The following is a 26,516-nucleotide window of genomic DNA, read 5'->3' as shown; positions in this document are numbered from 1 at the left end:
TGTGTGATTTTAGACAGCATGCTGGTGTTCTAGAAACAAAAAAGGCAATACAGCCATGACGTGTAACACAACAGCACTGGCCTCTAGTGTGACATATGATATGTGCGTCTGATAGCGCTATCTCAACGATAACAATGGCATAACGTGGCAATAACAATCATTAACCATCCCCGTTATATGGCGGTTAATCTTGTCCTCTGCTCTGAGTGGAAGGAGCTCCTGGACATAGTTGTCTTTCCAGTTTGTGGAAATCTTCAGCTGCCGGTCTTCTTTGAGTTAGCTGCTAACTGCTGTTAGCTGCTTTTTAAATCTCCCAGCGATGGATCATATGCATAACACATCATGAAAACGTCACACCTGTCCTGTCCTGCCGGCTGTCCCTTTTACACGGATGTTGATTCAGCATTGTTAGTACCTCTGCTGCCATCTTAAAGGTGAGACAACTCTTTTCCCCCATTCTGTTGTTGTTCCTTTTATACAGAACATCAAGGCTGAGTAACAGCATGACATTTTCACCTTGAACAGGCAGTGTAAAAGGGGCTTATGACTCTTCTCTGTTTGTGCTACAGTTACACGAAGTTTTATCATGTCACATGTACAGATTTATGATAAATCTATTCTACCTCAACAATAGACATGTTTATTACTTTGTGTTTGTGGTCCCATTCCCCTTGCAATCCGTCAGTCGGTGGCTTTGGTGTACGTAAACCAAAGGGCTTGTCAGATTGTCGAACACGTTCTGAAACCTCCTCCCTCACACATTTACAATGTCAGAATCGAAAGGGCTGCACCCAGCAATTCTTGTAACTCTCTAAAACCAACTATTCGTCAAGCATGGCCACTTCCCACAGAAGTGACAAGGTGAGAAAGTAACTTGACTTCAACTGTCTTTTTTCTTCACAAACCTGCTTCTGTCAATTTTTGTGTCTACAGCCAAGCAGCAGAACACTTTTGCCTTCAGGTGTGGTTGGATGCCACAGAAAAATACAGTAGAGGATGAGAAGATCTGTTTAAATCAGTCATGTGACTTTTCTGTTTGTATTCTACATTTACACTTTCCTTTAGAGAGAGGTTCCCCACTGACTTGTATCACTTTATCAAGTGAAGTGCGAGAAGTGGATAAATGTAATAATTTCAGTTTGTCAGGTCCTTGCTGCTCACATTCTACATCAACCACCAGGTCTGTACACACATTACTGAAAGCCAACAGGATACATGTTGTCCTGCATGAACAAAAGTTATTTTAGTCCGCCACCCTCCCTCTGTCCCTTCCTCCCTCCACCTTTTCGTCGATAACCAGGTTACTGAGCTCGTCATCTTTAACGGCATCCTATTATTAGCAGCCCTCCGCGTCATTCGAGACGTCTGGGGAGCCTCTTGCCCCTGTCATCAGGGCCTGTCGCTGGTAATCGCTCGCTGCAGGCTGCCAGAACGAAAGAGTCGCAGCCATAACCGTGTTGCAGATGGGACACCCAGATGGCCTCGCCGAGCGCCACCCCCCCCCCCCTCCTCACCGTGTCGAACGTACCACGGGATTAGGCTCGGCATGTGGCACCAGGAGAGAGGCAATGCAAGCGAAGACGCTTGGCAAAGATGCCACCTCAATGCTGCCGCACCAGAGCGTTGCGTAAATGGAGTTCTCTGGAGAGAATGGGTGTTAATGGGTTTGGCGGCGAGGATTTAATGGCGCGGGGGTGAAGCGCCGCTCAAATTACGCAAATGTCACCATCGAGCCACACGTACTGTGGATGCCAGCTCTCAGAAACACTTGTCAAGATAACCTAACAAGAAGAGTTTATTCTCCTTGCGTGTAATTCTTTGAGGAAAACATATATACATAATTCATTGCCATCCAATATTGAGAAGTTAATGGAATTAAATTAATTCTAAGGACTGAGGAAATGGTAGGAGTTGTGAAGTTTCACTCTTTCTTTCTTCTTCCGTTTTCAACCCGTCTTCCTCCCGTCTTCCTCCCCCTCTTCCTTGTCTGAGCAAGAAGCCGCTTTTATATTTCTCACCAGATGCAATTAGAGCCTCTTAAAGCCCTTTCACATACTCACTGATGACTCATTTCTTTTGTGTGTGTGTGTGTGTGTGTGTGTGTGTGTGTGTGTGTGTGTCTGTGTGTGTCTGTGTGTGTGTGTGTGTGTGTGTGCATGCGTGCATGTAAGAGTGTGTGAGTAGTCTCTGTCTTGCCCTGTTTTCCCCCTGCCCTTGTTTTCCATCCACCTTTCCTCTTAAATCAACCACAGCAACAAACTGCTGTGTTTTTGTACTTTCTGAACTGTGCTGGCTGCTCTTCAGGCGCATGTGCGACCAGACTTTGAACCTCTGTGCAAAAAGAAAAAGCCCAGAGTCATGACACACACACACAAATTCTCCTGCCAGACGTGACTCAGTATGCACACATCCCAGTATTACCACATCTGTCCCAGCAGCTGTGAGTGTGTATATTTGTGTGTGCGTACTGCAGTGTGTTTGTGTGGTTTCAGTAACACCTGGAGAGCAAAACAAAGCAACCTGAGACAGACGCACCGGTTAATGTGACGTGCTCAGTGGCAGCTCCTTGCATCAGAGTGGCAGATTCCTGCATGCATCGGTGTATTACGGATTCAACACAAGCTGCTTTTGTGTGCATACTGATCGGCTCCCATCCTCAGCAGTCTTATTGTATGTATACTTCATGAGCTTTGGGCCTATGCATTTGACATCAGCACTGAAGTGCTTGACACAAACACTGTGATCACGCCACAGATGGCAAATAAGGGAGCAGATAGTGGAAGACGACATACTTCCTACCAGTTCTATCCGTGGCTACAAATACTAATATGACAATAATCTGAGTACATCATGAGTAAGCCTTTTACATGATTCAGTGAGACTTTATTTATTCTGTTTACATGGCGTACAGTATGTGGTTAGTGTTTCACTAGCTGACCGACGGGCGCCTGTTAATGCCACTGAAGTACTCCACATATGCTATGACAATTATTCCAATTAACAGCACAATCAAGCTTCAGCACGTCCCATTGTTGTGCTTAATTTGCTTCGCCTGTTTGATATGCATGTCAGTTTGTGAAGAACATCGGACCAAGCGCAAATTCACAATAGCTGCGACCACGTACACGCGTGCATCCGCGTGCTCATGCCTTCACACACACAACCGAACAAACACTTGTCACTAGTCCAGTGATGCCCCTGTACGACAACCGGTTTATGAGTTATGAAACGAGACGTGGCAAAATGCTTTGTGTGTATGTTTGTCCATCTGTGTGTGTCTTTCTACAAAGTTTAGTCATGTTACGTGAATCCACTCAGAAGTTTCGTGTATGCCAAAATTCTGCCTTCGAGGGCAAAAACTGGCCACCAAATCATGGGGAAATTTTGTGGACCGACCAACAGACCTACAGAGCTGCTGGTTGCAGCTAAAAATGTGACAAGAGAAGGAACGAAAGACTGCTGATTCCTCCTCTGATTGGAAGACTGGAAGAGTGGATTTTTTTTATAGTGTAAGAAAACAGGTTTTTAGAAGGATGCATTAATCGAGTTTCAAGGTTGTTTATTTTGAGGCTACAGTACAGTTATGCAAAGGAGAACAAAATGGTCACGTGAAAAAAAGGGTTGCATTGTGCGCAGATGAACGTTGTTTGACTTCCCTGGAGGAGGTCCAGATGCTGGCAGCAGCACGAGGGTAAAGACACTGTTCATCTGCACATACTGCGACGCCACACAGCTGGTTTAATGTCAGCAAAGTTTCCCTTTATATTCATTGTCTTCCGTCTCGATCAGCAGTGATGTGGTGGTTCACTTATACACTGAACCGCAGCCTATAGTTCGGCTTTAGCTTCTAACTGTCTTTGTCTGTTTAACCTGTTGTTGCTGCTGAGTCAGTTTGACATCCTGGATATATCCTTCAAACACAGACTGTAAACCTCTCTGTCTGCTTCTCTCTGGAATCACTGTTTCATTTTTCCAAATATTTGATAATATTTCTCGAGGCAGTGCAGTTAGCTACAGTGTGGGCTCCATGCTTACTCCAACAGTTTGTCGGACCATCACAAAGGGGCGGGGCTTCGTGAAAGGTCAATTTCAGGTTTTTGAACATAGCACAGGGGCATTCCTCCTTTGAGGAGTTCTGAGTTGCAGAGTTGATCAGAGTGAGTGAAAGCAAACTTTTAGATCCAATGAACTGTTAAGTTCACTTTTCACTGCGCATACACATCAGTGACACTAGGTGACATTTCCTTTGTCACCATGAATACACACTTCCTGTGGTTCAGTTTGAGTCAATAACACATGTAGTACGCTGTCCTGCAACTGGTAAAACTCAGTCGAGCACCACATATGTATTAATACACAGCTGAAAATAGCTCCCAGGAAATTACTAAGAACAACAGTGCCTGGCTGTTCAGGGAAATTATTGAGCCTTTTTTATATATATATATATATATATATATATATATATATATAAAGGAAAGCTGCATATTTGGGGTTGACATAACAATCTCACCTCAAGGTCTACTCAGCAGCTGTTCTGAAGTGTAATGCACAGTCCTCATCAGCAGATTGAGTCTTCTCAGTCGCCATGGAACTGTAGATGTTTAAAGTTTTTATGATTCTGAGCATCTCAAGGATGTGTGATGTTATAACATTATACATCTCTTACATAGTAAATAGAAAGACTCTTTATGTGTGACCCATTTTTAAAGGTTTTCTTCTTCAGTATGAACCAATGGGTTTGGAGCTGAGTGGCACAGACAGGGTAGGGAAGTTGGAAAGCAGTGAGAGACAGACAAACATTTTGTTTTGGTCTTTTCATGGCTTTAGTCGACAGTAAGAAAAAACCTAAGCATCCCTGGACAGCATTTGTAGTGAAAAAGGAGATGAGTAACAGATATAGAGGGCTGAAAACAGGCTAGGGGAAAGACAGAGATTCCTCCTTTTATGCAAAACTGAGGCATCGCATTTTAGAGATCTCGCACTTGTCTTGGAAACCAAAGTGATGGAAGCTGAGGTGCAATTCAGTTGACAGAGATAGAGAAGAAGAAGAGGAGTCAGAAAGAGCCTAGTGTCACTTTTTTGTGACATGGCCTTGGCTCATGTGGGTACACATACAGTATATGTGTGTGTGTGTGTGTGTGTGTGTGTGTGTGTGTGTGTGTGTGTGTGTGCGTGTGTGTGTGTGTGTGTGTGTGTGCTGAGAAAGGGAGAGAGGGAGACGTTATTTCCACTTTTACTAGCGAGCAGCCCAGCATCCACCTCAAAGCGCCAGGTGGCCAAAGCCCTGCACAAACCCACGCAGCTGCTCTCTTATGTGCCCACGCAAACACACACACAGCAACTAGGCACACACTTTTGCACAACAGACTTTGATGTCACCAACGCTGAACATATATTTCCCTCACAAACACGCACACACACACGCACACACACTTGCATGAGGCTTTATTTTGTACACAGAGATATCAGAATTAATCGCTTCGTCAAGCTGGGCTTATCCTCACACATACACAGAAATCATGGTATTAGATGCATTAATGCTCTCTGCTCATGAATATGCATAAGACAGTGATGTGCAACACGTACAGAGGATTACTTCTGACAAACACTCATGCTCTCTCTCGCTCGCTGCCTCTCTTGCGCTCCGCAGCACTCAGAGAAAGGGTCATAACTCATCTCACCCACACAATGACACACATATATATAGGGTTATATACCTCAGTGTTGATACACACTACCCTATAACAGCAGGGGTTACAGCGTACCACAAAAAGCTGCAGGGTGTGAGGCCGTTTCCACCAGCGTTGTATGTTTTTTTTTTCTCCAGTGTTCTTTTCCGGGGGAATGCTAATTTAATCGTTTAAAAGGTGTCTTTTTATAGAAGCTTATCCACTTGAGCTTTGCCTGTGAGAGCAATTCCCAGTGGTAGCCCACTAGCCTTTGTTCCCATTGAAAGTTTAATTAAGGTAATGTCAGACCTTGACAGTAAAGCTTAGCAAATGGAAAAGGAACATCAGACGATTGTAAAATGTGTCACTGAGGGACATTGTCCGGTTGTATCCTTTTAAAGTGGAGCTGACAACTATAACTGAGAACAATTGTATTTTTTAACCCTTGTTAATGATTGCATGTTATCCTGAGTGACCTGTAGATTATGATGTTTAACACCACGGCCACTGAAATGGATTACTGCCTGGTTTGTTGTTACAGTAAAGACAATATTCAACCCAGCGCCGGCCATTCCTGACTTGGATGCAGATTTCTACAGAGCCTCTGATGTGTTTTGCTGTAATGAGTCTGAGGTGATGAATCACACACACACACACACACACGCACACACATAGCTCACAGTATTTATCACAGCAGCATTTATACTTCCTCACACAATAACTCTGCCTTCTCACACATGTATACTCACAATAACAAGGGAGCAAAGAGGAAACTGAAATCAATCCCACACAGCAAAGTTGTAGGTAGCCAACTCACTTGACCAGCTTTCCATTCTCACACTGTGAATTTGACACTGTGAATTTGACGATATTATGGTAAACTGCACGTGTGCACGTATCGTCAAATTCACAGTATTTTTTGGAAAAACAGTTTCTCAATTTTTTGCAGAGGTGAACAAAAGCATGCTTTGCATTTTCAGCTAGCGACCCACCGTTGTGCAGTCTGAAATCAGCTATAGCTTGCTAAGTAATTAAGCTAATGCTTGAATTTTCTGCAACAGATTTTTTAATGTTTCCAGCTAACCTATTTTAAAACAAGAATTCTCTAAAACGGAAAATTCCATTAATGGCTACATAGGATACATCATATATTAGACTTAGGCTAATGCTGCCTTCACATGAAATCAGGCACACAATAGAATGCACATGGACAACATCTTCTGGGCAACATCTGGAAAGTCTTGAACTGTAGTTCCCAACTGGTGGGTTGCGGTCCAAAAGTGGATCCTTGGTCCATTTTGAATGGACCGCAGGTGACTTGTGAGTGTGTCAAGTCTGTAAAAAAAAACACACTTTACCTAGAGTACAGTGAATTTCCAACACAGAGCTTTTATTTTAGAGTGCCATTTGGTACTGTAGAGTGGTTGACTAAAGGACAGCTACTTGACAGAGACAGCAAACTAGCTCAACAACATGGCCAAATGCAAGTATGATGCTGAATAGATTAAACTGTGCTAATGACTAAGAAGAATCTGGACCCTGTGGCTAGACCAGTTGGGAAGTATTTTATCCCCATTCAAGTTAAAAGAGCGCTAAACTGCAAGTAGCTGACTGAGCTAGCAGAAGTCTTTAAGGTACCTGCTCTATGGGCTGCACAGCGCGGAGGCAGTGCCCAGTAATTTTATAAGCTGCAGTTGAACCATTCTGGCTCATTGGGAGACCCCACCACCAATGCTGTATCCAGTTCTCTTTGTACATCCATGGACAGCACGGGAAGAAATGAACCATGCATGACGATATGTTGCGATGGTGTCAAATTGTTTACAAAGAATAAAAAAAAGAAATTAAATAAAATTATTTAGTCTTTATTGTTTTATGTAATTTTTACCAGTAATGTCCAGTGCGTAACATCCAGCTGTAAATTCCGTCGCTGAGGACGGCAAAAATTTAAATGATTTTGACTTTAACAACAATGCTGTCTACCATTACCGTTGCCGTTGCTCTCTACCGGCTTCGCCTAATTTTACCGTCCTGCTCTCGTCCACTAAAATGATACCATCTGCCTGATTCCACGTGATGCAACATAAAGCTAAATGTCGCAGGCACAAAGTCAGCAGTCAGATTTAAACATGAAAACACTGAAATGACAAGACACCATTGTTTTTTTATTGCAGTGTAAGGCTAGTTAGTCCTAGCAGCCTATTATGACAAGGAAAAAATGGAAGGTCAGATTATTTCACTATGACAAAACCCCATTTGGGTGCTTAACTTATTTCTTTGTAGGCTAATTTATAACAGTTCCACCTTAAACATTACAAGTTAAAAGGATTTTAGGATGAGAATGTGTTCGGTCAACATAACGCCATCTTGAGTAGGCTAACATTTGCTGGAGCATCCAAGAGTGGCTTCCATACAGTGGGGTAATACCACACAGTGGATGTGCTGGTCATCAATCTGTCTTTTACACCTTGCAAACTAATGAAGTTAGTTAATGATGTGCTCCATGGCCTTGAAAGCAAAACATGGTAAGATGGTAAGAACTCACTGTTTATTCCACTCCTTTTATTTTATGCTGGGTTTTTGTTTTAGAAATGCTAGAAAAAAGACAACCCTTACCTTAGCGAATGGTCAATGTCATGAATGTTAAAGTCAGTACAAGCTGCTGTTTGAATGTGTCAAAGCTTCAACACTTGTTGAACAGAAACATTGGGAGACTTGTTGTGCAGCCCCTGGCCCCTGAGTTGAGTAGAAATATTTCTTCTCACCTTCTTCGTGAAAGGAAAAGATCACAGGGTTTAAGATGTTGTGAGCGCCCACACATGCACTCACCCTTTCACAGTTATTCAACTGCGTCTGCGGGTCATGACCCCTGCCAGCACATCAATAAACCCACTGTAGCCTTTAGCCATGCATGCATGTAAAGCCTCTGGTATCTCTCCACCCTTTTACCGTAAAAACGGGTGTCATGGCACCTCATGTCTTGACTGCCAGGTGATGAGAGATGAGCGACGGTGGGCAGGGTTAGATGGGAATCGTAGTAAAAACAACAAGGCAGATGTGCTCTGTGGCTGAGTCAGCCGGCCCCTCAGGGATAAAGTGGATGCGCGTTTGCCTGGGAGTCTCTATTTGATGTGGTGATGCAGTGCGGAGAGGCGCTGTAGCCAGGTGTGGGGACATGAAAAGGGAGAGTTGAAGAAAGCGCAACATGTCTTCTCTCTTTTTTTAAGAGTGTCAGGTCATGGCGGTAGAGTCATGTTATATGTGAGGCCGTCTGCAGAGGTGGAAAGGGCACATACATATCCCACTCGGGGGCAGGTAAAATACAGATTAAGATGTTTTTCTTTCAATCTAAAAATTTGCTCATACAACAGTATAATTAGTTAATTATCATGATCGTCATCATGATTACATGTTTAAAGCTCTAAAACTCAGCACAGTTTTACTCACAGTAATTACTGCTACTGTACCTGAGTAGCTTTAGGAGTGCAACAAAAGACAAAGGGGGAAGCACTGATCCTACAGTCAGGAAACACACAGCAGCTGCTCCTGATGCACGGGTGGCCCAATACTCACATGAAGAAGAAGAATGGAGCCCTCCCATAAATCAAGTGACGCTGCTTTGTTAAAGTACAGAAAAACTTAATTATCAGAGCTACAAACAAGATCATTTTCATCATTTCATCATCAGTTTCTCTTTGTTCCTCCCTTTACCTGCTGTATATTGTTGTAAGAAAATCTATGCGAATCTTATATGTAAATAAATCTTTGTAACTATGACATCTGACACAGTGTCAGTATCAGTGAGCCAGATGTTGCTGCACAAATTATCACATGCATGACTGAAGCAGCTGCTTATAGTATTGTTATGTTTGAGGAAGTCTGAAGAGTTGGATAACTCTATCTCTTGTTTTGAATTCTGTAGCCAAGATTTAAGTCTTTTAATATTTGTACTTTGGTGAAGCAGTGTCCTGTTATTAGTATTTTTTAAGAACTCCTTTTCTCGTAAACAGGCTTTTAGATAGTATCTATTGTTCTTATTTACTAAAACAGAAAAAATTACAGTAATTGTAGGTATTATTTTTACAGGATGGAGTAGTGAAATATGTGGAACCAGCAGTTTTATTACAACAGTAATTTCAGTGTTACTTAACACCTCCTGGATAATTTGTTACAGGATCACGATATGATGAACAGTTACAGTAAAATATTAAAATACACTTCTAAAAGTTATGTGCTTTTTTTTTAACACACTGTAAAGCTACTATCTGGTGACTGGTGCTAAAAACTACTGGACCTATGAGCCTTATCAGCACATGTGTGCACATTAGTCAGAGGCACAAAAACAGTAATATGCAGCATTATTGCAGTAAGTTGCAATCACTAAATGGCTTTATATTTTTAAAGATGTTATTTTTGCTTCATACAATTTAAATTTTATGAACCGTCATTCTTTGGTTTTGTGTAAAAACTGCTTACAGTTGCTTTAAATGTCGTTCCTGTAAATGAGGGGTTTTGTTTTATATTGCTAATTAAAAAAATGATATTATATATATTTTATATATATATATTTTAAAGGAATGTCTTCTACTCCAAAGCTTTTATGTACCTGACTGTGTAACTTTTTATATCCACCAATATTTTAATGGAATTTCACATTGTTTGTTATGATGATTCAGTCCGCAGAGTGGCCTGTTTAATTGTTGTTCATGTGACACAACTAAAAATTGTGTTACCCTTCACACTTTCTATGCAAACAATTTATGGTATAACGCTAATAAAGATCTAATAAATTCATAATCTGTTAAAGTATGTAGAGAAAACAGCAATGTGAAAGGCTTTGGTCAAGACATACTGATGCAGCACTCACAGAGACAGCAAGAGAGACATAATTCAACTTTCTCATATTCTTGTACACAGAGGGAGGTAGATTGATTCCCTGCCCTGGTGTGAAGCTGATGACTAACAAAACGGCTCTTTTTCTCTCTTGGCATCCGACAATGCCGGGGTGGCTGCGGGCTCTAAAAGCACCGATACACTCTGCGGTTTATTTTTGAACTGTCCAAGGTCATTGTTCACTTTGACAGATCACAAAAGCGGGAGGCGGAGGGGGGGGGGGATCAGATCCTCAGACCCCTATTCAATGTTAGTGTGAGCCGAGCCTTGACCTCCCCGTGTGGGGTTATCCTGCCACACATTCTGTTACAGGTGTGTGTGTTTGTGTGTGTGTGTGTGTGTGTGGTCTCACTGTACCATGCTCAAGCTGAGGGGTAGGGGTGGGGGTGGGGGGCTCAAAGATGACAAAGTGCAGGCACTCTTTGATCCTCAGCCCACATTCTACGCTGAAGTGCTTTATAGTGAGGGGAATTATCTTTGATGTCCACCTGAGGACCTCACATGCCAAAATGGATCCACATCTCTATCATCCACAGATCTGAAAGAGATCTCACACACACTCTCATAGAAGCATAATGGCAGCATAAAGGAACAAGAAATGTGTTGTGTTTTTTTACTGCTAGTATTTATAGAGCAGGGGGATTTTAGACCTGTAATTGCCACAGCAAATTAAAGGGGAAGTCCACCTTAAAATGGATGCCACATTGTGTTTAATTTTTTTTTTCGTTCATGAGGAGCACTAATCAAATCACTTTTTTCCAACATGTGGTTTTGTGAACAAAGGTTAAAAAAAAACATATTTTCCTCTTTGTTAAAGTAGGATAAAAGCCTCCCAAATAAGTACCAGAAGTGACACGTTGTTATTATTTGATTTATATCAGATTATGTTTCTCTTATGAGTGAGTATAGTCTCGTCTTTTTATTAGTTCAGTATGGTAATAAAATATTGATGCAAGAGACTTAACAGAGAAAACATAAGTGTAAATTCAGTGTCCATGCAAGTTTGCAATAAAAGGTTTTGGAGGAAAAGAGAAAAAAGAAAACAGAAAAACACTTTTTTTTAACATTATGAGGAGTAAAAATGGATGTTCCTGTCATATATTGATTATGTTAGGGCTGCCACAATATCAGGTTTTCACTGTATGATTATGCTGGCCAAAAGAATTCATGATAATAATATTACCGCAATATACTTAGAACATTTAAAAGAATAATGCTTTCAATTAAATTCCTCTTTAACTTTGTTTATTGGGCTGTTTGTCTATTTTTTGGTAAATTATTTACACTCAAAATTCAAGTGTAGGGAGATGGAGAGGGAGACAAAGCAAGAACGGAAAGAAATATTTCAAGAAGCGCTGGATTATTTACATGATATTATCATACCACATGTGTATTACTAACATCATATCAACACCCTTAGAGAGTACCTTGGATTATGTCTGTCAGTCTGTGTGTAGAGGTGTGTAAGGATGGAGAGGAAAGAGAGTTAAACGTAAATGGTCAAACCAATAAAAATAATACATAACAGTTTATTACTGTTTCTATTTGCAGGACTTTTGACACAAAATGGTATGCTCCTAATTTTGCTCTCAATATCTCACGTAGCACAGGAAATAAAACAAGCAAAACCTGAAAATAAAATTGTTATTATCAAATAATTGTGTCAAACAGTAACTTATTCTGCTGTGGCCATTTTCTCATAATTATACAACATTCAATAGTAATAAAAACTTAAATATGAAAAAAAATATATATTGTATTTCAGCAAATATAAATGGAGTCTAGAAAGTGACTTTATTGTAAATCCTACATTCACACAAGACAAAAAAAATGATTGTACCTCACTGCATCAGTTTCCTTTTCTGCTCTGTCGTAACTAAAAAGTTGGTTTCTATTGAAAACATCCAACCTTAAATGTTTCAATCACTTAAACTTTTACTGCAATCATCTAAAATACAAAAAGCATAAAACATTAAACCACAAATTGCACCACTCTCTTCACTGTAAGATTTTAGCAATAATCAAAAGGAAAGAAATTGCATTTCTTTTTTCCTTTTTTCCCCCCACTATTTAAAATGGATGGCAGTGGGCGTAAAGTAATTAGCAGTTATGTTGCAATGCTGCTCACCAGGGAAAATAAAGAGAAATGCCTGCAGACACATGTTACATAGCAATAAGCACTGAAACTAATAGGAAGGCGTCTGTATTTTGAGGAATGAGCGTGTGATTCTGTGTTTTGCAGGATGTAAGGACAGCATGCTGTGTTTAAAGAACATAATTTAGCAAGTCGGTTTAGCACATTGAAACTTGGAGCGTGTGAAAACTGAGCCAAAGCAATTGTTAAAAACAGTAAGTAGTAAAAGAAAAACTTTTGAAGGGTGGGGTGGATTTCAGGTCATTTTAGTCCGTCAATAAAAAATAGCATGAATAGCCGAAACATTTAAAATGAAAGCTATTGATACCAGATGTGATGGTATTTAATCCTACAATGATGTGTCACACAAATTGCATGTCACGTAACTTTCTCTCTAAAGCCTCAGTTATGCTTGCAAATAAACTTGCCGTGCGACTGCCTTTAATCACCAGAGAGAGAAATAACGTGGCTCATCTTTATCGAGGGTGCCACTTACTCTGGAGAGAACTGCTGTGGTTCTGAGTTTCCTTGAAGTTGCTCAAACATCAGCTGTGGAGTCCTGCTTTGTCACTGTTTAGTCATTTTGGAGCCAGATGAAGCAGCGTAGTCAGAGAATCTACTCTTTGAAAATGTTTGGCCCGCAGACTGCTGACGGATCCAGCAAATCCTTAACAGACTGAATGTGTTTAATGAGTCTGTCTGACCACGGCCAGCGTGTAATTAAGAGCTGACTCATCACAGAACTGTTAATACAAAACAGTAAACTAAAGCAAGTAAGCAAAAGACTTGTAATAGACTACTAATTAGGGATGCTTGGACATTGTAAATTGTTGTGATGTATTTCATTGTTTTCTTTAGAGAGACAAAGCTAGCTTTTTGTTTGATTTTTTTTATGTACAAAAAAAATGAAGGCGCTGCTTTGACTGCTTGCTTGTTCCACGCAATCCTCAGCACTGGGAGTTTGCCCTGGGGAATTTCCATAATGCATCCTCCCAGTATCCCACACTAGTGCTGGTTTTACCCTATCTTTAATTTTAATTCCTAACCTCTGATTAACTCAGCTCCCTGACCTAGAAAAGAAAAAAAGACTGGTTTAGAGGAAAATGAAATAAATAGTGTCCCATTATCATCTTATGGTAAATGAGATGTATCTTTAAATGAAGAGTGTGTTCTATATATGATTAAACAGTAGCCAGCTGTATGACTGCAGTGTCTTACCTCTGTTCCTCTGGGCTCCTTGCAGGCTGAGCTGCTGACTGGTTTCTCAGTGGCCAATGTGGAGGAAGCACATCGGGCTGGTCAGGAGCTGCTGAAGCGAGGCTGTGGGTCAGTCATCATCACTTTGGGAGCTCAAGGCTGTGTGGTGGTCAAGGCACAGGAGTCTGCCTCAAAGCATGTGCAAAGTACCCCAGTGAAAACAGTGGACACCACGGTAAGCATGCATGTTTTCTTTTTTTTCTACCAACATCTCAAAGCCCAAACATGTTTAGTTTACATGGAGCCATATATCATAAGCTTGAACCAGAAAATGTTTAGCATGTTAAGCTACGCTAGCAGCATGGCTGTAGGGATGGCAATATCAGCCGGTCAAACGGTCAGTCCACCACTCTGGTCCAGACTGTGATATTTCAGTAACTAGTGCCATTAAATTATGTAATGACATTCATGGTAACTAGAGGATAGACCCCAACGACTTAGATGATGCCCTGACTTTCCTCCCAGCGCCACCATGACTTCAATGCGCTGCATTTTAGTGAAATGTCTCAGCAGCTATCAGACGAATTAACGGAAAGTCTGGCACGCACATTAATGTCCATGTGCATGTTCACCTGAGGACGAATTGTTACCACTTTGGTGATCCATTAACTGTTCGTGTTAGGCCATCATCCGGTCTTTTTTTTTTTTCTTTGGTAGAGAGCTGGAACTCCATTATCAGATAGAGAGAAAGTTATTTACCAACTGCCTTACAATCTGTTAATATATATGGGTTTTTTAAGGAAAGCCCAAGGAAATCAGGAATTTTTCACTAATTTCTGCCTTTCTTAGACCAAACTTTGTTAAAATCAGCATGTTAACACTGTCATGGGAGCATGTTAGCATGCTAACATTAGCATTTAGCTCAAACCACCATGCCTAAATACCAGGGGCCCCCAGGAACCCTGCTTGGCCCTGCTTCGCCCTGCTTCTAGTTTTTCCCAGTGGCTACTTGTGGTATTGCAGCTAAAGAAAATTCCTCAAGCCAACAAAAGCGATTTCAAAATTTGTGGCATCATGAGAATATAAGGTTTGTGAGCCAAGCGGAAACTTGCGGACGGAAGCAGCGGTAGAAACACTATTGCGCATATTCAGTGGGCTGTATGCCGTGGAAGTAAACCCAGAAGCTCAAATTTCTTTTTGAGTATTTGCCAGGGGAACAGTTCCATTGGGCTGAGTAGGCGCCATTTTGGGGTCTGCTGTGTAGTCAGTATTATACATCTATGCTAAGTACAGCTAAAAAGAGGCACTATTGTCCCTGTAGGTTCAAAGTCTTATTTTCAATATATATTAATTACATAAATACTCGTTAAAGTTTTGATGAGTTGTTTAGTCGATAGAATATCAGAAAATAGTTAAAATGCCAATTACAATTTCCCCAAGCCCAAAGATGAAGTTTTATATCATATCTAAATATATTATTATCATTATATACTATATACTTATGTTTACTATTATATATTATATCTGTGGATATATATATATATATATATATATATAGATGTGTGTGTGTGTGTGTGTGTGTGTGTGTGTGTTTATGTTTGTGTAATGTTTTTGTACTAGCTAAATAATTTTAAATGTATAATTACTCCTGATAATTATTAAAATAACATCCTTAAAGTGCTAATCATTTTTAAGAATAAGTCTGACTAAAAATTTTCCACGTTTTTTTTTTGTTTGTTTGTTTGTTTGTTTTTTTGTTTTTTCATTTCAGTAGTATGTTATGACAGAGGAAGGGGATGGCACTTACAGTGTTAGTTAAAAGGGAAACTGTTTTGAATGGAAAATTATGTAAACCAGCCCACTCCTCACTGGAAGGAATATCTTTTAAACTGGTCTTTCACCAGTGTCAGAGGAACATGTTTTTCGCAGAAAATCGGCAGATTCCACAACACTTTCATAACAAAACACTGACACACAGGACTTTTATCTGCCCCCTTCATCACAGTCAAATGAACTCTCGGTACTCTGAGCTGTAGTGGAGCTTAAGATTTGTGTGTTGCTCAAGTGGAACGGTTTAAGATCATCAGGGATGTGGTGACCACTGGCTGTTTCCCCTCCTATAAGGAGGACTCTAATCTTTTAAAGAGGCCAGCGTCGCTTGACTCATTTCACACCGGCTTCTGTGGCTTGTTTTCGTCACAGGAGCCTCAGCTAGATGTTTGCATTTCCTGTCTCTGAGGGTTTTGTGAGGCATGTGTTCTACCAACCAAACACGTCATCGCACAGAGGTGTTAATCACCTCTTCATGCCTACCAGGTTTGATTAAAGCCATCTAATTGTTTGTGTAATGGATTCTTTTACCCAATAGTTCCCCCGGGGACTTTTATTGCGATGTAATTTCCAAATGCTGTTCATCATGCATCACTGTAAAAACTGAAGTCAAAACAATTACAAGCGTGCAGTCTCGGTTTAACGTGAAACCCACATCAGGTATTGTGAAAGTCAGGAAAAAAAGCAAAGGCAGTAAAAAGTGTGTTGGGTGTTATGGTGTGTTTTCAGAGACACTCCAAAGGAAGTGCAGCTTAACTAAACAGCAGCATCTACTTACAGGTCACTGTGGCATTTCAAGAACAAAGGGCTCACTCTCTTTAACAGTGCGCAACCTCCTCCGTGCCCCCACGTTTTGAAGCAGACACACACATAACTACCCTTATTCACCGTCTTCAATCACCCTACTTCCCAGTAGCCCCCAGGAGAACTTACCCACCACCCCTGTCATCCCCCTCCCTCTCCCATGACTCACCTCTTGGGCTTGCATCAGTCAGCAGAAAGCTGTGGTCGGGCCTGCTGCATGCCCCCCCCCCTCGCACACACGCTCTCTCACCCCACCCCTTGTGTTCTTTGATGGGCCCATAAATTCTGGAGTGTTTAACTCTTTTGGACATCATAATCCCTCTTCCAGTAAGGCCCTTTCTTTGTTACTGGAGAGAGGGAAAAAAAAACAAGTTGTTATCAAGATCATTATTCACTTCGTTGAGCTTGTTCTGGTAACACAGGCCTCTCTAGTTATGATTACCTCTTCTGTTATTACTGCTTTGATTGTGTTTTCTCAAGCACTCGTGATGGAAATGTTTTTTAAAGCTCCAGGCTTGTCATCACCAGAATTTTACTTGCTCTCCAGTTTTACTAGTATCGGACTGTGAATTGAGGCCGTATTCTAGGCTGCGATTCTTCGATATCAACACAGTGAGTCACTTGCGGTTTCTCACTATTTTAGCTAGGCTACTGTTCAGCCGGGTGCCGCGGGTGCCGTGACCCGCTACTGATAGCAACAAACACAAATTCACCTTTCTGCCATCTACCAACCTTTTTTGTTTGCATTTCGTCACTTTGTTTCGACTTGTCTCAGATGTAATATTTCTCACTGAGCTTGGTTAATGATGTGCCAACATGGCTGCTAAATCATTTAGACTGTAACTATTTCATCATCTGCTCCTCCTGCAGCTGTCTGAATAACACATTTAACATGGCACGAGCAATCATGGGCTGAGTCAGGGTCGTGAATCTGGATGAATAACAAAGTAAACCCACTCATTCACTGTGGGTCTCCCCCATCCCTCCCCCCTGTTATCCATTTGTCTCCCTTTTTTCTCAAATTGAGTGCAGGCTTCCCTCGCTGAGATCAGAGCCTTGGCTTTTTTTGTGCGGACAGTTAGATGAGGCTATAGCACACACACATACACAAACGCACACACACACACACACACACACACACAGCCAGCGCCTTTTAGCCCCAGCAGGACTTGGGTGGCCTTGGTTTCCACTGCTCCGGGAGGTCCACTGTGTAGGGCGAAAGGTAGACAGTGCTGTCTAAACCAGACATTACAGCTGTACGGTGGGTCTGGACAGTCAAATTATTCCCAGTCTTCTCCAATGACTGGAGACGTGTAAGGACCAATTGCATGATTCCTTCCTGGAAGCCAAAGGTAAAGGAATACCTCCTGAGCATTGTGTTCCTAACCCTGCAAACTGCAGGTCAGCGTGACACAATGAGAAAACTGCCACATCACCATGTTTTAATAGACTGCACATGCTTCAGCAGCTGCTGTTTAGCGACCCAGATGTTAGGCCAGGCCTCTGCCAGTGCAGTCCTGTCGATCAAAGTTGCACACAAAAGGGTGAAAGAGGACTAAGACAAAGCGCTGCGGATGGATCAAAGATGTCAGAGCCCTAATTGGTCCAATTAAATGTGTTTTTGATCTGTGAATCTTCCTCCCTCGTCGCCTCAGACGAGTCGTCCCCGGCTGTTCGCAAGTCTTACTGGAAGCTTCCGGACGTGGAAGCCACTGTGAGTCATCCCTGCCCCTCAGTTGGTCTTTACTCTCCCCTGGGTGCCTTTCATTGACAAAGGCTGTAGGCTTCTGGAGTTAATGGCACACGGAGAGTCTCACCTCTGGGTGAGAAATACAGTCACAGGTTCAGGAGACTCGAAAGGTTCAGTGGGCGCATCAGACTCGTAACATGAAAGACATGGAGTGAAGAGCCTTCTCTGAGATCTGCATTTTCTTTGGGTTGTTGGGTTTTTTTTCGCTTGTTTTAGAGCTGATTGCTGTGGTGTGTCTGCACTGCACTTTACAAAGATCACTTGCCAATCAAAGCATGTGGGCGCCACTCTTGTTTTTGTCCTTGGATTTTCTGTTGACGGACTTCCACGGTTCTGTATGCGCTTCTTTGTTTGTCTTTACAGCCATGGAGGTTATTGCTGCATGTGTTAACTATTTAGTTTGTCTTCTATTTATTCTAAACTCACACCACTAAAGCTGCTGCCAGAAGTATTAAAAAAAGGTCACTTCCTTGGTGTTTAGTCAGCCCACTAGGTACAAAAGTGTTCATAACAGCAAATGGAAAGCTCTCAGTAGCCATCGGTGTGTCACTGTTGTGTTAAATCGACCCAAGTTGACTCATTCTAACGCAATTATCTGTCAGAATGAGAAAAACTACGCTTTTAATAGACTGAATTAAACTGAACTAAATCTATAAAAGTTCCAGGGACATTTTTGATAGTGGTTTAATTCACACAAAGCAACCACGCTCACTGGCTCTCTGAAACAAACACATCCAACTGTACAAAACTTCCTAAATCATACTTTGTTAATTTGGGGAGCTTCTTGCAGACACGTCTGCCACCCTAATTTCTAACTTGAGCCTGAGTAGCAGAGGAGAACAGGCAGAGGAACAGCACGGAGGTCAAGACGCGGCGGACGGAGTCAACCAGCAGGAGCGTCACAGCTCATCCGCGGCAAGCGCTTGTGTCACTTGATTGACAGGCCTCCAGATCTAACCTTCATCAAACTGTGTCGAGGGCAGCGGTGGCGGGGCCGAAGGGGGTAGCGCTTGTCAGCCTCGTTGAGACTCAGTCACTAGATCCAGTAGCGTCACATGCCAGTCTCAGCAGAGGAAACGTTAGTAAGACGCAGAAAGGTTGGATGGTGGCCCGCACATTCAAGTGACCTCAAGTTTAGATTGGAAGAGTGAAGTCTTGTTTCGTCATTACTTAGTTAGATGGGGACTGGTTCACTAAGAAATGACAAAGTAGGTCATATGAAAGAGTTTTGTTTTTGTGCAAAAAAAATGGATGTGTACATGGACAACCTTGATAATGAGTTCATCATATCCGCATATAAGAGGATATGTCTGTGTTGCATTGATCCCCCAGTAAACAAAACTTCAGGCATTGCAGGTTTAATAATCATTCATTCAAGAGAACAAATTTCAAATTTGTGATAGGAAATACTAACTCATGGGCTCTTGGCTATAAGGGACCATTTTTGGAGGAATCGTTGCTCATTTCGACTAAAATAGAGCACATATTGAACCACACAAACTGCACATTTTTGCCTTGTCTTGTGACTTTTTTGAGCATGAAATGGACACTAAATAAAAATACCATACTTTTAATTACTATTACTATTAATTTGAAAGTGGCGGTACTTAATAATACTCAACTGGAGTACGCTATGGGAGCAAAGACAAGCCAAAACTATTCGCATTTTTGCATAACTGCATATAATAAGCATAATGAATACCAAACTATATAATATTCTATACAAAATGTGAGATGTAGAAATTTTAACACTGAATTCATTGTACTGAAATATTTTATCTATCTAAAATGTATATTAATTGAACTCCCCTCCTTTTCTAAATGGTAAATTGGCTTTGTACGACTTCAAAATCGCTTTTCTGGGTCATAAATTCCTCAAGTTAATATTGGTGTCCATTTTCTTGGATCATATGACAACATGTAACTTATTAGGAAGAAGGCCTGATCAGTTCCATCCAAGCTAAATCAATTATCCTAATGTGTTTGAATGTTTTATTTGAATTTTTGGTATTAATTTCACCAAGCCAATTTAAACAACTTGATTTTTTTTATTATTACTTATTACTATTACATTACAATGAAATGTAATTACAATGTAATTGCAATTACATTTAACTCTTATTTTATTCATTTATTTTATTTTTTATTTTTATTTTTTATTTTTTATTTTTTTGCTGCAGTTTGTATTTTAACTGGGACAAATCGCAGGTCACTTATTACCCAAATTCTCGCTTGCCTCCACTGGCTGCCTGTTAACTTCAGACTTGATTTAAAGATTCTTTTAATAACTTTTAAAGCTCAGCATGGTTTAGGCCCCATTTATACAGCTGAGCTTCTGACTACCTATGCTACAGGTTGTGACCTGAGATCCTTTAGCCTACACTCATTAGTTGTCCCTAGATCAAGGTTGGTAACTAAAGCTTTTACCATCAAGGCCCCGAGACTCTGGAATTCTCTGCCTGAGGAAATTAGGCTGGCTCGCACATTACCTGATTTTAAATCATTGCTTAAAACATATTTTTATAGGAAAGCTTTCCCTTTAAATGCCTGATTTGTACTTTTTGATTTGTAACTTTTGTATTTTATTTCCTTTTGTTTTATTTTTGCCTCTGTACACACTATTTTTTGTAGCTCTTAACATTTTTTTTTAATATCGTATCATTATTTGTTTTTTTATTTCCATGCACTGCGTGAAGCACTTTGTAATTTTGTTTAGATAAGTGCTATACAAATTAAGTTATTATTATTATTGTAGAATTTTTAGATCAAAAAATGACCAATTGAATTCAATCGTAATTTTGTTTGTTTTTTTAATATCGAACATTTGAAAAGTCTAACACATTTGAATTTATGAACCCTAAGAAAACATATTTAAAAGTTTTCAAACTTTTGAAACTGCACAACTTGAAATTATCTTCCTGAAATATCAAGGAAAAGAATTTAGACAACATACACTCAGATAGATGGTCAAAGTAATGCTGCAGTGCTCCAGATTCAGTGGTATTTAAATTTCAACATTAAGTATTCAGTAGTGATTGAACATTAAGAGATTTTATTTGTGTTAAAGTTTAATATTGTCTAAATCAACATATTGTGTGTGGGTTTTTCCCACCCCAGAAAGAATGCAAATCTGAGCATAACTGTTTTATTCTATGAGATTTGCTGAATTTTAACTGTCAGCGAAAAAGTATGGACTATTAGCAAGTAAGCCCTTAATACTAGTATTAGTTTCTATAAACCTGTTTGGGCCCCACCCTGTTGTAGTCTGACGAAACAAAGGCAGTTGCTCTGGCAGGGATTTGGTTGCAGATTAGTTGAGTGTCAACAGGTGATTCTAAAAAGATGAGGTGAGGCGTGTGCAAAAATAATGATGTAACGTCACGACTGTAAAGACCAAAATGTTATATATATTTTCAGCTGCCTTAACTAGTTGCTGAAACTGCCCCCTTCACTGTGCTGTGCTCTGTTGGTCATCGGTTCCCAAGCATCGGCTCCCACTCAAGAGCAGAATCACCGTTTTAACCGCAACGTGTGAACTGGGAGACAGGCCAGAGCCGAACCAGTGGGACTGCTTCACCAAAGCCTTATTTCCAAATGCTGGACTGTATTGTGGCCCAGCCCAGCTACCAGACAGGAGACATAAACATACCATGGCTTTAAACATGGAAATCCACCAGGCCTGTGAAATGTTTCAGCTCTGATCTCACTCTTTCCAGCATCTCTCCAGGAGTCACACCAGTGGCGTGCAGAGGGTGGGGGTGAGATGCAATAACGGCCTTTCAAATGTCAAATCAGAGCTTTTTTTTTCTCTTCCTACATTGTTTGTATCTATCATGCTTGAACAAAGAATGCTTTAAATGAAACAAATTTAGGTGCTTGTGGACAAAAATCCATGTTGTCTGGACTGTGCCCTCCAGCTGCCCCGGCTACTGTGGCCCCTCTCTGTTCCTGGTGCCCTGTCAATCACAGAGCATGGCCCTCTCTGCTGGGCCAGGGTCAGAGTTAGGGTTTTTGTTTTTTGCCCCATGTTACTGAATCATCGCGGCGCAACCGACAACTTTACCCCCGACAAAAGGGTTACTTTGAGGTCGGGGGGCGAGGGGTGTTGGGAGGGTGGGTGACAGAGGTGCTCAGAAGAGAGAGTGCAATGAACTCTTTTGAGGGCCGCAGTGATGAGTAATGGAGCGGGCTTGTGAGAACCAGCGTCGGGGGGGGGATTTGTGGTTAAACATGAGCATGTCGCCACATACCATTGTGCCTTTTCCCATCAGCGAGCCACCCCCCGTCAGCATCACGTTCCAGCCAACCCCCTCCAGGGCGTAGACGGCACATTCCATCTCTATCAATAGATGATGAGGGGAAAATGGATAGTTTATCCGTTTAAACAGATAGCCAAAACCAGAGCTGCTGGCAGTTATGGTGAAGCCACTGACACGTGATTAAAGCTACCATGTGCTTTTCAGCTGACTTTAAAAGCATCCAGTAAACCCTGTGGGGGGTTTTTGTTTGGTTGTTCCAGCATCTGGTTATGAAGTTGTTTCTGATAAAACCATTAAATTAAATAACATTTGTTCATTAGCAACAATTTGAGGATTACACCATATATTGTCATCAGTAGCAGCCTTTTAAAGAATTTCAAGACTTTTGTTTTTCCTTGTAGTTAAGTGAAAAATATTCTGCTTTTCCAAATACTAAAGGGTACCGTGTTTAATTCATGATGAATTTAAGACGTGTCATGAGCCTACAACATCCTATTTATCATCTGCTGGCATTATGGTGTGTACGTAAACATGAGAAATACAGATGTTTCCCTAAAAGAGCTGACTGAGACACACTTACACACAAGGTAACAATTCAGTAACTAATTTCTAAGTAGTTGAGACGTCAGGCAGCATCACAAGACTTGGATGAACAGCTAACAAATGCCATAGCACCCCCTACTGTTGACAATATATTGAATTAAAAAATGTACCACCCCATCTTCTCATAGTTACTGTGTTCTTATGCACTTCAGAATATGTTATGAAATATTTTATAACAGCAAAGCTTTGAGATGAATTATATCATTTTTACATGGCTTCACTGTTTGTCGTTTTCTTCCTCACACACACACACACTCATGGCAGCCTGCTTCGATTCTGCTGAGCAGAGCACAGCTGTAGAATTACACAGTGGAATGGTTTGAACCACAGGTGGAATTTAATAAAGCATCCTCGTAATATTGTTTCTTGCCAGGGCGCTGGAGACAGCTTTATTGGAGCACTGGCGTTTTACATGGCTCATTATCCTACAATGCCTCTGGAGGAGATGGCCCGCAGAGCCAATCAGGTGGCGGGAGTGAGCGTGCAGGCTGTTGGCACGCAGACGTCTTACCCATTCAAAAAGGACCTGCCAGCTGAACTGTTCTGAGAGCAGCAACTCGGTTCGGGGATACTACTGTGTGTGGACCACAGCTGGAATGGGTCCCGCAAACACAACTCTGATATGACATGAGCTGCTTTAATGAAAGAATGAACAATGCAATGAAACGACTGAGGACTGTTAATGATGTAACTGATGTCAAATAAGGCTGACCGTGATTTCAATTTGACTGTCAATATAACAGTTTTATGTGATAACAAGCCAACTTACAACAATATCAGTCATTTTAAATTGTTTAATAATTAACAAACATCCTAACATGTATCTTGTACTGCACATAATTTACTTAATTTATGTAATTAGCCCAAATATATCATGTTTCACAAATATTTTTTTTTACAGGTAATCAATGGTGACATACAACCCCAACGAATAACATCACTTTGACATGAGTAGTAGATTAAAATGATGGAAGTCGAGACTCTCTTGAAGCTCTGCCGGGGTTTGCATCATGCTCAACTGGCGCAGTGGGGAGAGAAGAAGCTTTCTGACAGATCCCCGAAGAAATCCTCTGACAAAATTTCAGCCAGCCAAACAGAGATGTTGACTGATGAAACACCTTGTATAATCCATGACAATAAAAAATAGTCTGTTTAAACCTAGCAGGTTTACGTTGTCCATATATTCTGGTGTGTTGTTAAATCGATCTGATCTTCTTCTTCTCAAAGAACAGGACGTGCTTGTTCACTGCAACGACAGAAAGCAGATTTTAAATAAGAGTCACGTGATCTGGAGGAAATAACACATTATTACATAATAACATATTATTAAAGGTGTACCAAGCAGGAATTATTGGCGACTGTTTGCAACCAATACTGCCAGCCAAAGTAAAAGCCAAGCCCAGATGTGTGTGTGATTTTCAAAGCTTCCTCTTGGATGCTTGCTGCTTACTGTCTGGCACCTGGTTGCTACCTTTTTATAAAATCCAACCTCTCCTGTGTGCTGTGCCCAGGAACGTACCAACCACAGCAAGATAAGAAAATAAAAAAAAAAATACAGGCACATTGCAGGGTCTCTGCAGAAATAAACACTGCCCAACACTTCTAGTGGCCCATGCATACTGATTGAGAGGGATTACTTTTGTAACTTTACTTTTTTCTTTTTGTTAAGAAAGTCCTGCACAGTATACTTTTAAAGAGAATAGGTGGTCATGCACTTTTTGCTCAACAAGAGCTTGAGCTTGTGGCTTATTTGATTTAGAAATTGATATGTCTTGGTCCCTTTTTGCAAAACACTGATTTACTACAACTGTTGTCAACATTTCTTCTACTTCTGACAACTAACTCCCAAAGTTAAATATCAAGTGGCAGGTAATCTGTTCATCTGGGTTCAGTGTTTCCATCTACACACAAAGAAAAAGCAAAATGCTATTGTGCATTATGACAGTTAAATTGGAATCTTATAAGATTACAACAAATGCATATATGGACACTTCTGTGCTGTAACATGCTGGCTAAAAAAAAGATGGTTTACTATACTATACAATAACTTAATAAGTATGCAGCAGTTTTGATGTAATGCTTCAAAGGTGACCCAACAGATTGAATGCAGGTATTTTTAATGTAAACTTGCTGAATGTTACAATTTATTTTTTCTATTACTCATGTCACCACGCCACAGTATCAACATAGTTAACATAGTTTTTGCCCCAGTTGTTCAGTCATTTTAAATGATCTGAGATGAAACACCTTCCTGCTACAGTGCAGACACAGGTGCTTATGTTACAAGCTGCCAGGTGGCATCTAAAACCCGATACCATTACCACGGACACATGTTTGTCCAGGACAGAGTACTAATGTTTAATGGAGTGTTTTGTACGCATGTTAGCCTACATCTGTAATAACATCTGATTAGTGATATCTCACCAAATGGATCATGTTTGCGCAGCACCAGTTTGTCTGTGAGACGGTTCCTCTTCGTGTTGAAGAAGTAGCCTGTCCCTGCAGCGCTCACCATCTGAACCAGGATGGTCCTGATAGAAAACAATGTACGTGAATGTGACACACAACATAACTGACAGTGATTCATTTTTATATTCCAGGACTTCCACTTACTTTGATTTTGCCTTGGCCACTGAGAAATGAAAAAAAGAGCAGATTCATATGATTAATGCCAAGCAAACTCGACAAACATGACGTTAGACAATTATATTTAGCTACGTGTTAAAGTACAAGGCTAACAAATAGCTGCTATCAACTCAGGTTAACCACCAGCCTCAAAAGCTGAGCGCGACAACAATTTAAACTCACGACACTTTATGTTCCAAGTGCCACAGAAATAAAAGGGAGGTAGACGCAAAGTTATAAACAATGTCACGTTAGATACTGGAGAGTTAACAGCTAACGTTAGCTATGCAGCTAAACTAACGTTAGCTAACTGATAGTTAATTTAGCACCGTGCGAGACAGCCCTTTATACGCATACACGCGACTCTTTAAATGGAGACATTAAAAACTTACAATTTACGCTCGTAAGAAACATTTTGCAGACTTAAACTGCTTAACGAAGATAGTATTAAGGCAAAACAGTGTAGCCGAGGTAAGTCACATTGGGAAACCTGCACATCCGGTTTAACAAGCACTTCCGGGTCCTCTTAAAGGGGCAGTCCAGCTGAACAGCACTGGAGTCACAAGTCAAACCTTTTCAGGGGAGTCATATATTCAGCAACACTCAAGAATGGTCAAGCTGAAATTAGGATATCCTCTGAAAATAATAAAATGAGTAGTTGCCAAACACGTAACTAAAATAGATATTCACTAACCATACATTATAGAGTGCTCCAAGGATGATGTTTTTCTGTGGGTCGACATGGAAGTTAG

The 26,516-nt window shown here is 40.8% G+C and overlaps 2 protein-coding genes across 2 annotated transcripts in view; one reads left to right on the top strand and one right to left on the bottom strand.

Moving 5' to 3' along the window:
- Positions 1-24,300, top strand: part of rbks (ribokinase) — a 43,951-nt gene extending 19,651 nt beyond the window's left edge. The window contains exons 7-9 of the mRNA XM_049595945.1: positions 6,211-6,302; positions 13,940-14,128; positions 23,513-24,300. Of these exons, the coding sequence (XP_049451902.1) occupies positions 6,211-6,302; positions 13,940-14,128; positions 23,513-23,686 (455 nt within the window). The 3' untranslated portion in view covers positions 23,687-24,300. The remainder of the gene's footprint in view (positions 1-6,210; positions 6,303-13,939; positions 14,129-23,512) is intronic.
- Positions 23,916-26,286, bottom strand: mrpl33 (mitochondrial ribosomal protein L33). Its single transcript, XM_049595946.1, has 4 exons — positions 26,157-26,286; positions 25,753-25,771; positions 25,564-25,670; positions 23,916-24,385 (listed from the first exon to the last, which is right to left on the bottom strand). Exons 1-4 carry the CDS (start codon positions 26,176-26,178, stop codon positions 24,336-24,338), a joined length of 198 nt encoding a protein of 65 aa, XP_049451903.1. The 5' UTR covers positions 26,179-26,286; the 3' UTR covers positions 23,916-24,335.
- Positions 26,287-26,516: the final 230 nt, after the last annotated feature.

This window comes from Epinephelus fuscoguttatus, linkage group LG14, assembly GCF_011397635.1.
Source record: "Epinephelus fuscoguttatus linkage group LG14, E.fuscoguttatus.final_Chr_v1".
In the NCBI taxonomy this organism is placed as follows: Eukaryota; Metazoa; Chordata; class Actinopteri; order Perciformes; family Serranidae; genus Epinephelus; species Epinephelus fuscoguttatus.
The sequence above is the reverse complement of the archived record's forward strand: the minus strand, read 5'-3'. Positions and strand labels throughout refer to the sequence as shown.